Source organism: Benincasa hispida, chromosome 3 (assembly GCF_027475165.1).
Source record: "Benincasa hispida cultivar pf3 chromosome 3, pf3_genome.v1.1, whole genome shotgun sequence".
Lineage (NCBI taxonomy): Eukaryota > Viridiplantae > Streptophyta > Magnoliopsida > Cucurbitales > Cucurbitaceae > Benincasa > Benincasa hispida.
The window spans coordinates 49,385,060-49,399,056 of NC_143480.1; the positions used below are offsets into that span (position 1 = coordinate 49,385,060).

At 31.4% G+C, this 13,997-nt stretch overlaps 2 protein-coding genes across 2 annotated transcripts; both read right to left on the reverse strand.

The window, feature by feature from the left end:
- Positions 1-2,257: 2,257 nt before the first annotated feature.
- Positions 2,258-3,982, reverse strand: LOC150037342 (putative glutathione S-transferase). Its single transcript, XM_090312489.1, has 2 exons — positions 3,623-3,982; positions 2,258-2,669 (listed from the first exon to the last, which is right to left on the reverse strand). The coding sequence occupies exons 1-2, from the start codon at positions 3,935-3,937 to the stop codon at positions 2,316-2,318; spliced, it is 669 nt and encodes a 222-aa protein (XP_090168615.1). The 5' UTR covers positions 3,938-3,982; the 3' UTR covers positions 2,258-2,315.
- A 5,712-nt stretch (positions 3,983-9,694) lies between these two features.
- LOC120074603 (putative glutathione S-transferase) lies at positions 9,695-11,059 on the reverse strand. The gene is made up of 2 exons (XM_039027769.2): positions 10,684-11,059; positions 9,695-10,149 (listed from the first exon to the last, which is right to left on the reverse strand). Exons 1-2 carry the CDS (start codon positions 10,996-10,998, stop codon positions 9,802-9,804), a joined length of 663 nt encoding a protein of 220 aa, XP_038883697.2. The 5' UTR covers positions 10,999-11,059; the 3' UTR covers positions 9,695-9,801.
- Between the last annotated feature and the right edge of the window lie 2,938 nt (positions 11,060-13,997).

Sequence of the window (13,997 nt, forward strand, 5' to 3'; positions counted from 1 at the left end):
GTTTCTCATTTAGTCTTTCAAACACAATTTGACAAAGACGTACGGTTCGTTACATGCGACATTTTGGATTCTTCTTGTTTCTTCTTAGTTCCTCTCTCTCTCTCTCTCTTCTTCACATGCTTCCACTTTGAATATTGTCTTTCATCCTCTTTCTTCACTGGTTTTCAAAGAACCAAGTTTTGGCCAATCGACACATCATCACCTTATAATGTTGGCTTCTTTCTTTCTTTTTGTTTGTTTGTTTGGACGAAATTCCATTCGTTTTACTTGCGATTTTTTGGGGTCAAAGATTGCTACATTATTGCTCTTTATATATCTCCATCTTGGTGACATTTGATTGTCTAAGAAATATCTTGATTTTGGGTTTTCTTTTCCCATTTGTACGCATGTGAAAGTGGCTCCATTAATGCTATATTGGATTGATGAGGACTATATTTCAATCCCCACTTATACATTCATGATATGCAATACTAAAATAAAAATGGCACGAAATGAGAATTTTCTTTATCATTTTTTAATGGTAAAATGTCGGTATTTTCTTTAGATGTTAGGAAGGTTTAAGATGTCGATATATTGAATAAAATATCGAGAACTTAATTTTACGAAAATTTCATTAGAAATATCGATAAAATGTTGATTTTGATAGATTTTTCTAGAAAAATTATAAAAATAAAATGTTCAAAAAATAATTTTGAATTAATAAATAAATGTTTTATGATTTTCAAACAAGTTTATAGTCTATTACTGCATTATATTTATGTTAGTGGTGTTTTGATGCTTATTTTTGTGTTTCGTGATTATTTTTTTTTGCGATATAATGAAGACATCAATTCACCCCTCATGTCGATGTCATACTCATGGAAATGTAGAAATATCGACATGTTGATAAAAATTTAATAGTATGGATGTTAGTTTATTGTCTCTCCACCATGTCCAAAGAAAATGTGCTACATAAGACCTAGTTTTGATAATTATTTGGGTTTTCTTAAAAAAATAATATGCTTATAAAATTCACTTTCACCTATTGATTTTTTAAATTTATTTTTGTTGTCTACTTTTACCTATGAGATGTTAGCAGTGTTTTCAAAATCCAAATCAAAATTTGAAAACTAAAAAAAAAAAAAATTTTGGAAGCTAGTTTTTGTTTTTAAAATTAATTTGGAAATGTTTACTTAGGAAAAATGAAAATCATGATTAAGAAATTGTAGAAAATAAAAACCAAATAGTTATCGAACGATGCTTAAATAAATATATATATACATATATAGATACAAGGTAGAAATTGAAATCTCTCACATATTGCTCTTTCTTCCTTACCACTTTTATCGTGTTGATCAAGAACAAATGCAACTCATAGATGCTTTCATTACTTACATTCACACTAAAAGAAGTCGATCATGCATTGATAGCAGCAAGATTGGAGGACTGAATATATATAACGTAAGAAATTCTAGTCATTTTTTAGTTACACCCACGCACGCACGGATATACGTTTGAGAGACTTGGGTCATTTTAAGAAAACACAAATGATAAGGATTAAAATGAAAAATTAACCCGTATTATATTAAGATTCTATTTTTTAAGATTAAAAAAAAAAACTAAAATCTTGTTTGATAATTATTTAGTTTTTTTATTTTTGAAAATTAAATCTATAGACACTATTTCTAGATATCATTATAGGCGACAATACAGTGGTAGGAACGAAAATTGCTGAGTGGAATTGGATTGGTAGTAGAAGCCCAGTTTGAGAACATAATTAAGCAGCCCAATTTGGAGAGGGCCTGCCCAAAAAACTCTCATTCACCGCTACGGTTGTTGGTTAACACTTACATATATGTGAAATTGTTCAAACTTGATACCCAATTACCGTAAAAAATTATCATTAATGTTAATCACTCTAAGCTTTAGCCGTTTCATTTATAATGAAAAGAAAAAAAGTTTAGATTTACTTGTGTGAAGAAATCTAAATATGTAAGTGGAGAAAAATAAACACACATGACACATCTATGAACCATATTTGTTGTCGTCTTCCTCTTTTCAATATCTCATGTCTCCAATTTTTTCCTTTTATTTATAATTTTTTTTTTTAATTTACTTCTCTTAATATTTAGATTTGTTCACTTAAAGAACACATAATTATATCTAGACAAATTTTTTGTGTTCAGAAATCTATCAATAAATGCTTTCCAGGGTTGTTTAGACAAAAATACTCTTAAATTATGGAGTTGGATTCAATTATATATCTCAGAAATAAATATTAACAAGAAAAGAAAATGACATTCAATATGATGTAGAACAAGGGCATGAGTATGTGTTCATTTGGAAGGAAGATTATTGGTCCCAAACTGTGATTTAAAGAAAGCAAGGAGTTGAGTTTTGGGGGGCAGAGTTTGTTTAACAATGGGATGTTGAAGAAAGTGATGGCACCATTGGGTTAGCCTTGGAAGCTTTTGCAATTCAGTGGTAAGTATTTGAACATCCAAAGCTTCTTCCATGGCTGGACTCCAATAAGCTATGAAATTAGCAACAATGTCAACAAATCCTAATGTCTCTCCTCCAAAGAATTTCTTCCCTTTAAGCTGTTCTTCAAGTGTTCTTAATGCCTCCCCTGCCTCTTCTCTCTCTTTTCCTTCCCTTGATCTCCTTGCTTTGATTAATACAGGCAGCACCTGTCAAATATAATCCACATAAAACCACAAGCCCAATAGATAAATTAATCAATTTTTTTTTTTTTAATTCTTTCCTTCTTTGGTAAATTTTTATTCTTTTTTATTCTTCTATGAATTTTAAATTAAATATTGAAAATATCATGTTATGTAATTTATTCTAAGACATGTATCATAATTTTAGAAGTAAAACATATGATGATAAAATAAAAATAAATACATAAACAAAAAAATTTAAATCATGTTGGATAACAATTTCGTTTTTAGTTTGTCATTTTTAAGTTTAAGTTTAAGTTTAATTTATTGTTTTCCAAATTCTCAATTATAGTTTTTATCTTTCTTGGTCAAACTTAAATTTCCGTTTAAATTCTAAAATGCAAAACGTTTTTTGAAATCTATTTCTTTTATTATTATTATTTTTAATTCCAAAAATTGACATGGTTTTTGAAAGTAGTAGAAGAAAGTTAATAAGAAACCATAAATACTTATGGGTGTGCCAAAGTAATGATTATAAAGCTTAATTTTTTTTTAAAAAAAATTTACAATTTTTGTATAACAAAGACATCACTAAATAAAAAGTTACTATGATTGAATTATTTTTATTCTTTTTTACCATGTAAAGAAAATAAAGTCTATAGAATTAGATGTAATCTAGACTATACCTAATTATAGGGATAAAAAACACAAATGAAATAAAATGGCCCTAAAAGTTAGATACATATAGGGATTATTATAGATTCAATTTATTTTCAAAACTTATTTTCCTAAATGTCCAACTTTTTTGATATTTTCGTATATAAGGTTGAATGAATTATTCGGATTAAAATATCTTTGAGTGTGATGGATAGTTAGAGAGAGAAAATATATTTATTTATTGAGATTTTATTCTTTTTATTTAATTGGAGAGAGAAAATATTAGAGTATAAACCAATATATATAAATCCGAAAAGTAATACCTTGTCATCGAAGAAGTTGGCCCAAAAGAGTGCAAGAGCTTTGTGATAAGGATGTTGGGGCAAAATGGGATTGTCCTTCCAAGTCTCTTCTATGTATTGAAGAATAACAATGGACTCTGCAATGGGTTTTCCGGCATGGACGAAGACAGGGACTTTCTTGTAAACAGGATTGAATTTCAGTAACAAATCACTCTTCTTCTTATATACTTCTTCTTCAATATAATCATATTCAATGCCTTTTAGTTTCAAAGCCAATTCTACTCGCCGGCTGAAAGGACTGAACCATGCCCCAAACACCTCCACTTTTTCTCCCATTTTTTTTTATCTCCTCTTTCTTTAATTTCCTTGCTATTGCCTTACCTAATATGCTCCATTCTTTTCTTTTATACCAACTCCTAATGGTTTGCTTTATTTTAAACTAAAATTTGTGGAATAATATGATCATTAAAGTCGTAAGCCAATGCGACATCAAACTGGGTATATTATTCAAAATCAACTTGTCTTCTACAAAGATAAACCATTATTATTTTTATCAAAAATTCATGGTTGGTAGTTAGCCTTTTGTATTTCTATCTCTAATTTTTTTAGTTTAATCTATATTTGGTATATAAATTTTGACCTTTAGATTCCAATATTTTACACTTTTACTTCCAAATTTTCCGTTATTACTCATTTTGGTCTTTGATGTTAACTATCATTTTTTAAATAAATTTTTATTATTAATTTTAATATGATAAAAAATTAGTGAAAACTAATTTTTTTTATATATAGATAATCTTAATTTTTAAAAATTAATTAATAGACATTGACGCTAAGGTTCAAAATTGTTTATCTAATAAAAAATCAAGTTTAAAAGTGTAAATTTCTTGAAACTTAGAGACTAAATCAAAACAAAACTTAGAGCTCAAGGGTAAAAATATAATATTTTGAAATGCAAAGACCAAAATGAAATTTAAACTCAAAATACAAATATAAACGTGTAATATTTAAAATTTAGAGATCAAATGAAAATTAAACTCAAAATCTGATCTAAATAGTATATTTTTTCCCAAGAATTATTTTTAGGTGGGTCTCTGGATTCAACCAATCTTTTTGGATTTATAAAGAATTTAATTTATTTATACCAATGTTATTTTTAATAAAAAAAGGTTTAATTATAAATTAATTTCTGAAGGTAAAAAAATCATTATAAATTGAAATAGTTTTGTTTTTGTCATATGTCTTCAATTTAAGCATCTAATCACGACAACATATGTAATCAAGCTTAATAGTGATCAAACACACTATCTATTATTTGGTTGATGACCCAACGGGGCGAAAATTGTGAAGTAGATTAAGTTGCTTGGGCCAAGATCAACCCAATCCAAGCTCATGGTAGAAAATTCGGTCAAAAACAAGATTGAATCTAAACCAAATCCAATTGTTGGACCTAAAGGACAATCAAGTCCAAGCCCACTTAAAACCTATGAATTCTATAAACAAGGGCCCTACCCTTCATCTTTTTAGAGAGATCTTTGGAATAATTGAAGATCGAAGCTCTCTAGCTCTAAAAATCAAGAATATATTTATTTTGAAACTCTAGGGATTAGAAGCATGAAGTTCTAAAATTCTAAAGACGGTAACTCTCTTAAAAATTTTCAGAAAGATAAAAAATTTTCGATTAAGAGAAAACATCAAAGATTATATATTAAAAATTGTACTAATACTACTTAAATAAATACCAATACAAAGTTATTTATCCATGAAGCAAGTCCAATACTTGGACCACTAAAACACATCTAAATAATTTCCCTTTTACTTTAAGGATACTTTAAGAAATATGCCCATCAGCAACATCATCAAACATTTTATTTAATTGAACCTTTCTGAACATTCCAATAAAATTGAGATCCTACCATGAAAAATATTTGTAACTCCCAAAACTTAAACTAGGTCTTTACTATAGACATGCATGCATACATTTCAAAACAACATTTTTCCATGATTAGATAAAAGACCAAAATTAATAATTTTATTAAAAGTAACTAAATGAAATTCATTTAATAGAGTACCCTAAAAAAATGAAATAAAGAGAATACCACATTAAAACATAATCCAAGACAACCAATTTGCAAAAAGAAAATCAAAACTGAAAATTTTCTAAATCCAACAATTAACTAAATTTAAAATCGCGAAGACATAAAAAAAATTGAGAGGAAGCGTTGACTGGTTCCAATGGCTTGATCACAAATTCCGCTTGTCATTCGCTGGCGGCTTATTCTTTTGTCTGAAAAAATAAATGTGTGAAAGAGTGAGTATAAAATACTTAGTAAGTAATCCTATTATCGGGGTCAGATGCATTTATGTCCAATAAATGCAACCTTGTAATGAGACATGCAATAACCTCTACTATTTCTAGATGACCATCTGGTGAATAGTTTAGTCCGACCGACTGTACATGCAATGTACCCACAAACCTCTGGGAAAATCTCGAAGGAGATCACTAACCTCTGGTTAAATCCCGAAGGGTTGGTGAAATCCCCAAGGAGATCACTAACCTCTTATGAATCTCGAAGGAGACACTAATCTCTAGTGAATTCCGTAGAAAACACAAACCTCTGGTGAAATCCTGAAGGAAACACCAACCTCTGATGAATCTCGTAAGAAACACAAACATCTGGTAGGTACATGTCTACGAATAGGAGGTAACCATCGCTAACATAAATATCATGCATCGCAAAATAAAGTCCCACGCATAAGTCATAACATAAAGCTCATCCATCCTCATACATGCCAAATAAAATCTAGATCACGCTGACACATTCGTGTAAAATATCTTATAAAATAAGACCATGCCCATTCTTATCACATACATCAAACATGACAGTCGTATGTTCATATTTCCTCTCTAATCAGGCATCATGATTCATACAATCTTACGACCATCAAAATTATCCTTAATCTTATCGCTCGACATAAAGGTGGTTCTAGTAATAAGATTACTTACCTCAAGTTAGACAAAAAAATGTCATCACGACAACAATCTCCATAAAAATTCCTGAATTAAAGCCTAGAACAAAAATCCAAATTTTAGGTCACAACTAATCACTAAATTAACCAAAATTTAATCCCAAAATAATTCAACGAAAGAGTAGTTTGATCCGAAACCACTTCCAAACTTCAATTAAGGTGTCCAAACTAGAAAGTGTTTCAAAATCAACTTCCTAAATCATCATGAAAACAAAACCCAAGCCAAACTTTAGTGGGTATTTGAGATTAAGTAAAATCCACTAAAAAATACCAGCAACATCTCATCATAAAGTACCGAAATCACCAGACTTGCCTGTTGAAGTTGCTGGACAACGACTTCAAACCCCTCAAGAATTCAAATGCAACCTTCTAGTTTCACAATGAAATCAAACCATGCCAAGTTCTTAGTGGGTAATAAAAACTTTCAATCAAAACCTATAAAAGCATCAAAACTTACTAAAAATACTAAGATTCCGGTGACCTTTAGTGCTGGCGGTGACAACCTATGACGACAGCGAGCAGAGGGCTGGGCGGCGACAGAACCAGGCGACTAAGAAGGCAACGCGACGAACGAAGGAGTTCGACGTGGACTTCGATAGAGACAAAGGGAGGCACGACATCGGCGGATCTAGGCTGAGACGCACGAACGACTGGGCTCGAAAGTGTTGGGTTGTATGTCCTAAAACTCGCAGTTTGTAAATACTAAACATATTCTATTTTGCAATAAAGATGTTACTGAGGTATATTCAGTAAAGTTGTTATTGAATATGTAAATTGCACTTGTTAAAGTCTAAATCCAAAAAGCTAACGAACCTCGGACTATAACATGAATACTTGAACTTTATGTAGAGACATAAAAGTAGATCAAGTTCGAGTATATAGCCAAAAAGGTCTATAAGTATAGGGATAAAGCTGGGTACTTTATCCTGGAAATACTATGGATGCAACCCACTTTGTATTTAAGACAAACAATGTGATCCTGAATCGTTCATGTAAAGAGACATGCAAGTAAGGCATCCTATACAAAAGATGTTTGCATGAGACCAGACCATAAAATAGTCACTTTTCTTTATAACTTCGTTTGTTGTTAAAATTGATTATTTCATTTCGATGACCTAAGGTAACTCAAGAGTAGATACCTGGGGACGTAGTCTTGCAAGATGAAATTCACTCCTATACGATTTCAGAGTTAATAGATAGGTTGTTCCCTTAAATACTAGTTCCTAGTCTTGAATAAGAGGCCCCACATTCTCTATGACTGAGAGGGACTCGGTTTATTGGTAGGACCATAAACCAATTGTTCATTAGTGGATCATTGGAGACTTAAGGAGCAAGATGTATTATAAGGGTAAAACGGTAATTTTGACCAAGCTGTAAATACGAATAAACTACAAAGGATCAACTTATTGATCATGGTTAAATCAAGCGGACAGAAATAAATCTACGAGAGTGTAGCTACTGGGCTTTAATGGAGTGTTCCGGTAGTTAAATAATGTTGGTTAATTCGGTTAAAAGAGTTTAGCCAATTAATCTCGGATCGTTGGAGCTCATGATCTCTAGGTCCATTAGATCTCCTGCTAACTCATATCGGACTAAACCTTAGAACAATGTGACGAGTGAGTTTGAAGTGTCCATATTCGAATTAAGGAATAAGCGTTACATATATGCGATATATTAACGACGTATAATTCAATTGGGAATTGAATGATAAAGAGAGAGTTAGAGATATTTAAATAAGATTTAAATATCAAAACTATGAATAAAGATTCATCGGGATTAGTGTTGGATTAAATAATTGAATATTAAATTGAATTAATTAAATTGTTTAATGAATTATTTAATATTAATTTGACTTAAATTAATTATCTGAATTAATTTTGAATTAAATGGAATTAATCAAATTTGGTCAAAGTCAAATGTTGACTTCAGTAAACTTTGAAGGTCAAAGGTCAAAAGTTGACTTCACTGAAGTGGGAAATCCCAAAAATTTTTTTTGAATTAAAATTGTATTTAACTAAAATTTGACTAAAGTCAAATGTTGACTTCAAAACAATTAAAAGTCAAAATGTTAACTTCACTTAGTGAAAAGATCCAAAAATGATTTCTAGTGGAAAATTTCAACTTCTAGTGAATTAGTGAGTAATTCATTTGACAAAGTGTGAATCCACAAGATGGCACTTATCCCACTAAATTGGGTGTAATTTGAAGTGTCAAATTGGTTAGCTTAATTTTGCACCAATTGCATGTAATTATTCTATAAATAGGATGCTTTGATGAAGATTAAATTTCTTGGCCATTTTAGTAATTTTCAAGTTAGTTGAAAAACAAATTCTTCTTGGCAACTTACAGATTCTAAAAGAGTTTTAGAATTTAAGTCCACAATTCTTTCTCAATTTCTATTCTAAATTTATCCCTAATTCAGTCATTCACCGGATCCCACCATCTCGTTGTAAGGTCGGAGAATAGTCGGAAAGACCCTCGTGGTGGTTGACAGTCGGTTCGTGAGAAGATTGGAGCGAAATTGATGATCAATTGGAAGCTACAAAGGTTACCCTAATTTCAAAGTTATTTGCACACATGTTTTATCTTTAAAATTAATAAAATTTAGAGTGCTTGAGATTCAAATTATTTTCGCATGCACGTTGTTTATTCTTACCGAAGGTTCCGCATGGCTGGCGGCATCAATGAAGCCCTTCTGGTGGAACCGAACGGCCGGAGATGCGGTGTAAGGCGCGAGCGGCGGCTGGTTGATCGAGCGAAGGAGGCGGCTGGTTTGGACAGCGACTAGGTTACGCAAAAGGAAACAAAGAGTGATGGGGGGAGGTGTCTGATGCAGTGCACACAGGAGAGAAGAAAGAAATTTTATTTTATTTTATTACATATTTTTTTTAAAAAAATCTCACTTTAACCTTACTCCTAACTAATATAAATCAATTTATAACAACTTCAACCCTTTCCTTTTCCTTTTCCAATTCCAAATTCCCAAATCTTTTAAATTAAACTCGCAAATTCTTTTGAGAAATTAGATTTAAATCAATTATCCTATTAAATTGATTTAATAAATTATAAACAAGAATCTAAATCTCCCAATTTATTGAAATAAATCTTAAATTCTCCTTAAATTAAATACAAATCACATAAACACCATCATTTTTTTTGATGATCCCAAATTAGTTTGAAAGTTTCCAATTAGCTTGGATAAAGGCAACAATCTCATCATTTGGAGGCAGAAACTGCTTGACAATGGCATGGTTAACAAGCTCTTCTCTCCATTTGATTAAGTTAGGGAAGTTATTAGTTGTAAGCAGCTCAAACCCAAAACACTCTTCAATGGCAGGAAGCCAACCAGCTACCACAGTCCCAACAATGTCCACAAACCCAATTTCCTCTCCTCCAAAGAATTTCTTGCTTTTAAGCTCTTTCTCAAGTGCTTCCAATCCCTCCCCTGCTTCCTCTATAGCCTTCTTTCTCTCTTCTTCTTCTTTGCTTCCAGCAGCCTTCACCACTGCAACCACAACCTAATTTTGAAAGAAATCAAAACTACAAATGTTTTAAAGAAAGAGTTGTGATAGGATACAGTAGGATCATAGTTAAAATAGACTGAGAATGATAATAGGTTGTTTTTGTTTTTGAAATTTGGATAAGAATTCAACAATGATACTTAAGAATGATGTAAATCATTATAAAAAATGTTATGAAATAAACTTAATTTTAAAAAACTAAAACTAAAAATCAAATGCTTACCAATATTTTAAAAAACTGTTTATAAACACACTTGCTTTCTTATATTATTATCTATTTTTTAGCCATATTTTTTAAAATCAAATTAAAATTAAAAAACTAACTAAAATAGTTTTTAAAAATTTATTTTGTTTTTGAAATTTGACTAAAAATCCAATCATACAAATTGTTGTAAGAAATTATAGAAAAGAGACAATTTTTAAAAACAAAAAATAAAAAACTAAAGGACCCCAGTTAGGAAAAAAAATATCTAGCGACAACTATAAATTTGAAGTTTTAAGTTGATGGGTTAGAACTAGAATTTTGCATACCTTGTCATCAATAAACTTAGCCCAGAACCTAGCAAGAGCTCTTTGGTGGGGATGCTGGGGCAAGATGGGGTTGTTTTTCCAGATTTCATCAATGTATTCGAGGATTACAAGAGACTCTGCAATGGGTTTTCCATGGTGGACAAGAACAGGGACCTTCTTGTGAATTGGGTTGTATTTCAGCAGCAAATCGCTCTTGTTGTCAGGCAAATCTTCCTCAAAGTATTGGTATTTGATGCCTTTGAGTTTGAGAGCTACCTCCACTCTGCGACTAAACGCACTTTCCCAGAAACCAAATACTTGAACTTGTTCTGCCATTTCTAAGATTAAGTGAGCCCCTGTTTCTATGGGAAGTGGGTGGGTGGACTGGTGGTTGGTCCTTTGATTTAAATAGGAAAAGGAGGAGAAAGTTGTATCAATGTCAAGCCAAAGGTCAACCCTTAGTTTCAATTTCTTGTGGCGGTGGCTAAAGGCTGCCGTAAGCCCCTGCGTAAGCGGTGGACCGGTTGGAAACCGCTGGGAAATGCGTCGAACCGTCGTGGCTGTCATTTATTGGCACACATTCATTACTCCAATTACCTTATAAAATAGTGGAAAATTTCAACACCCATCTTTTCATCATGTTTTTAAATATAAAGGGGAGACTTCTTTAATGTAAGGCTGAAGACAAATCAATAGTGTAAATAAAGAGAGAGTATTATAATTCTTTTGGGTTTTAATTGGATTACATCTACACTATGTGTACCAATCAATACACTTAATGTAGATGCTTAAACACTTAATGTAACAACAATAAAAGAACAATCACTAAAACGAATAAATGGACACATATGTCTGGAGATAGTGTGCTTGAGAAAGATAATTCACTAATATTAAAGAGTCAATCTTTTACAAGCGAGTATTATTTGTAAAGTAATGACTTGTACAATGACACAAGTAGAGCCTAACTCAAAGATCATCTATGCTTCCCTTAGATGTGAGACCCCTTAATAGAATTTAGGCTCCTCCTAAGTATGCAATCACCCTAGAACTTAATGCTAATTAGTTTGCATGTTTAGGAGGCTTTTCCTTTAGGCCTAAGAATTAATTTGATTAATTGGATTTCCTTCTAGCTTTTCTAGAAGTGATTGACTAAGTTAAAAAAAAATTAAATTACAAAACACTTTTCTGATTAATCAATGATTAAGTAGCAAATTAGGAATAAATTCTTTATTTCATTGATAGTTTCAATTTACTCAGCATCAAATTTGTATTTAATCATTACTATTTTTAATCAATTTCTCACAATCAAAGCCAACTTATCAAAACCCCCTTAGTTACTTACAACAAGTAATTTAGTAGAAAAATTGACCAGCTCCCTGAGGATTGACTAGTTACTACCTCAATACTACAAACTTAGAGTAGTAAAATAGAACAATTATTTGACCGAATCAAAAGTCTCGACAACTTTACGATTCGCCAAATTGGCACCTTTTCGTTGTCAGAGAGTCTTGATATTGTTGTATGACCCGTTCCTCTGGGAGCTCTAACAACTTGTATTTCACAAACATTAAAAGAGAAGAAAGGCGAATTCAAAGTGAAACGAGAGTGCGAGCTGCAAACCAATCAAATTAGTGTGGAAGACATGCAAACAATTGAAGAGAATTTGGAAGAGAATTATGAGGAGATTGCACAAGAGACTGAGATGGTTGAGTAACGTGAACACACTTTGAGAGAGTTAACATCTCCTGATACAACTCAACAACCTTTGTGCATAATATATATTGAAACCACAAGTACGTTTGAGTTGTACAAGTTTAATTCATTTACTCCCTGTTTTTCATGGTCTTGCAGGTGAAGACCCACACAAGCATCTTAAGGATTTTCAGATTGTGTGCGATAGGATGCGACCACATGGAGTCATTGAAGAGTAGATAAATTTGAGGGTGTTCTCATTTTCATTGAAAGATGAAGCAAAAAAGACTGGTTATATTACTTGCCACCTGTGATTATTGCAACATTTGCAGAGATGAAGAAGCAGTTTTTCGAGAAGTTTTTCCCAACTTCTTGTACCACAAGCATTAGGAAGAAGATCTATTCTATCGTTCAGAACCAAGATGAGTCACTATATGAGTAATGGGAGAGGTTCAAGAGACTTCGTGGAAGCTTCTCCAACCATCAAATTTCAGATCAAATGCTTATACAATATTTCTATGAGGAATTGATTCAATAGGATAAGAGCAATGTGGATGCTGTTGCAAGAGGAGCTTTGGTGAATAAAATTCTCACTACAGTAAAATAAATCATTGCTACCAAGGCTGCTAATGCTCAGCAATTTGGGACCAGAAGATCAGTAAATTAAATCTACTTCTGAGGTAGGTGAATCAAGGAGTCAATTTTTTTACTTAGTTGCTATTGTGAAACATATGGCGTTGGAGAGGAATCAATCGATGGTGACGTGCCCGATTTGTTCTATGATTGGACACGCTACTAATGTATTCCTAAATTTCCAATAGGAGATTAATGCATAGGGAGACTTTAATAATAATGGGCAGAATAAACAGAGAGATCCATACAACCAGACTTATAACCCATGTTGGCACCTAATATTAAATAGGGTCGACAAAATGAGCAGGTTCATAATAATAGAGAAGCCTTTATGAGTTCAGGTATGTCTATTGAGCACATTGTGAAAAATTTAGCTGATAATAGTATGCATTTTCAGCAGGATACAAAGACTGAAAGGATACGCGAGTATTCATTATGGAAAAGTTCGTGTCCTAATCTTAATTTTACATAACGAGCAAATAATATATGTGATGGAAACAGAATATTGATCAATTATATATATATAGAAATTAAGAAGAAGAAAAGATTCGGCTAGAGAGTTTGTGGACTTCTTTGAATAATTTGGAAAGGGAATGATTTTGTTTTGAGAGGAAAAACATTTTTCCAAAACCTTAAAGAACTTTAATATTTTAACACCTTACAACTGCAACGCATTTTGGAGTATTTATAATAGTGCAAGTGGAAAATGAAAGAACATTTCTTTTCATTTTCCAAGTAATAACGAGAGAATTTATTGAAGAAAATGAAAGGTTTATAAGTTATTTGAAGAAAATGAAAGGTTTATATAATTAAAAATATATATAATTAAATAAAACTAATTTTCATTTAATTAATATGTACTTTAATTCAACATAATTTATGTAATTAAAATACAAACATGTAATTAAACAAATTCAATTTTTATTTAGTTTATAAATATACTTAAATTTAATATATATATATATATATACACAAATTCTCTCAAATATTTAATATATAATATAATTCCC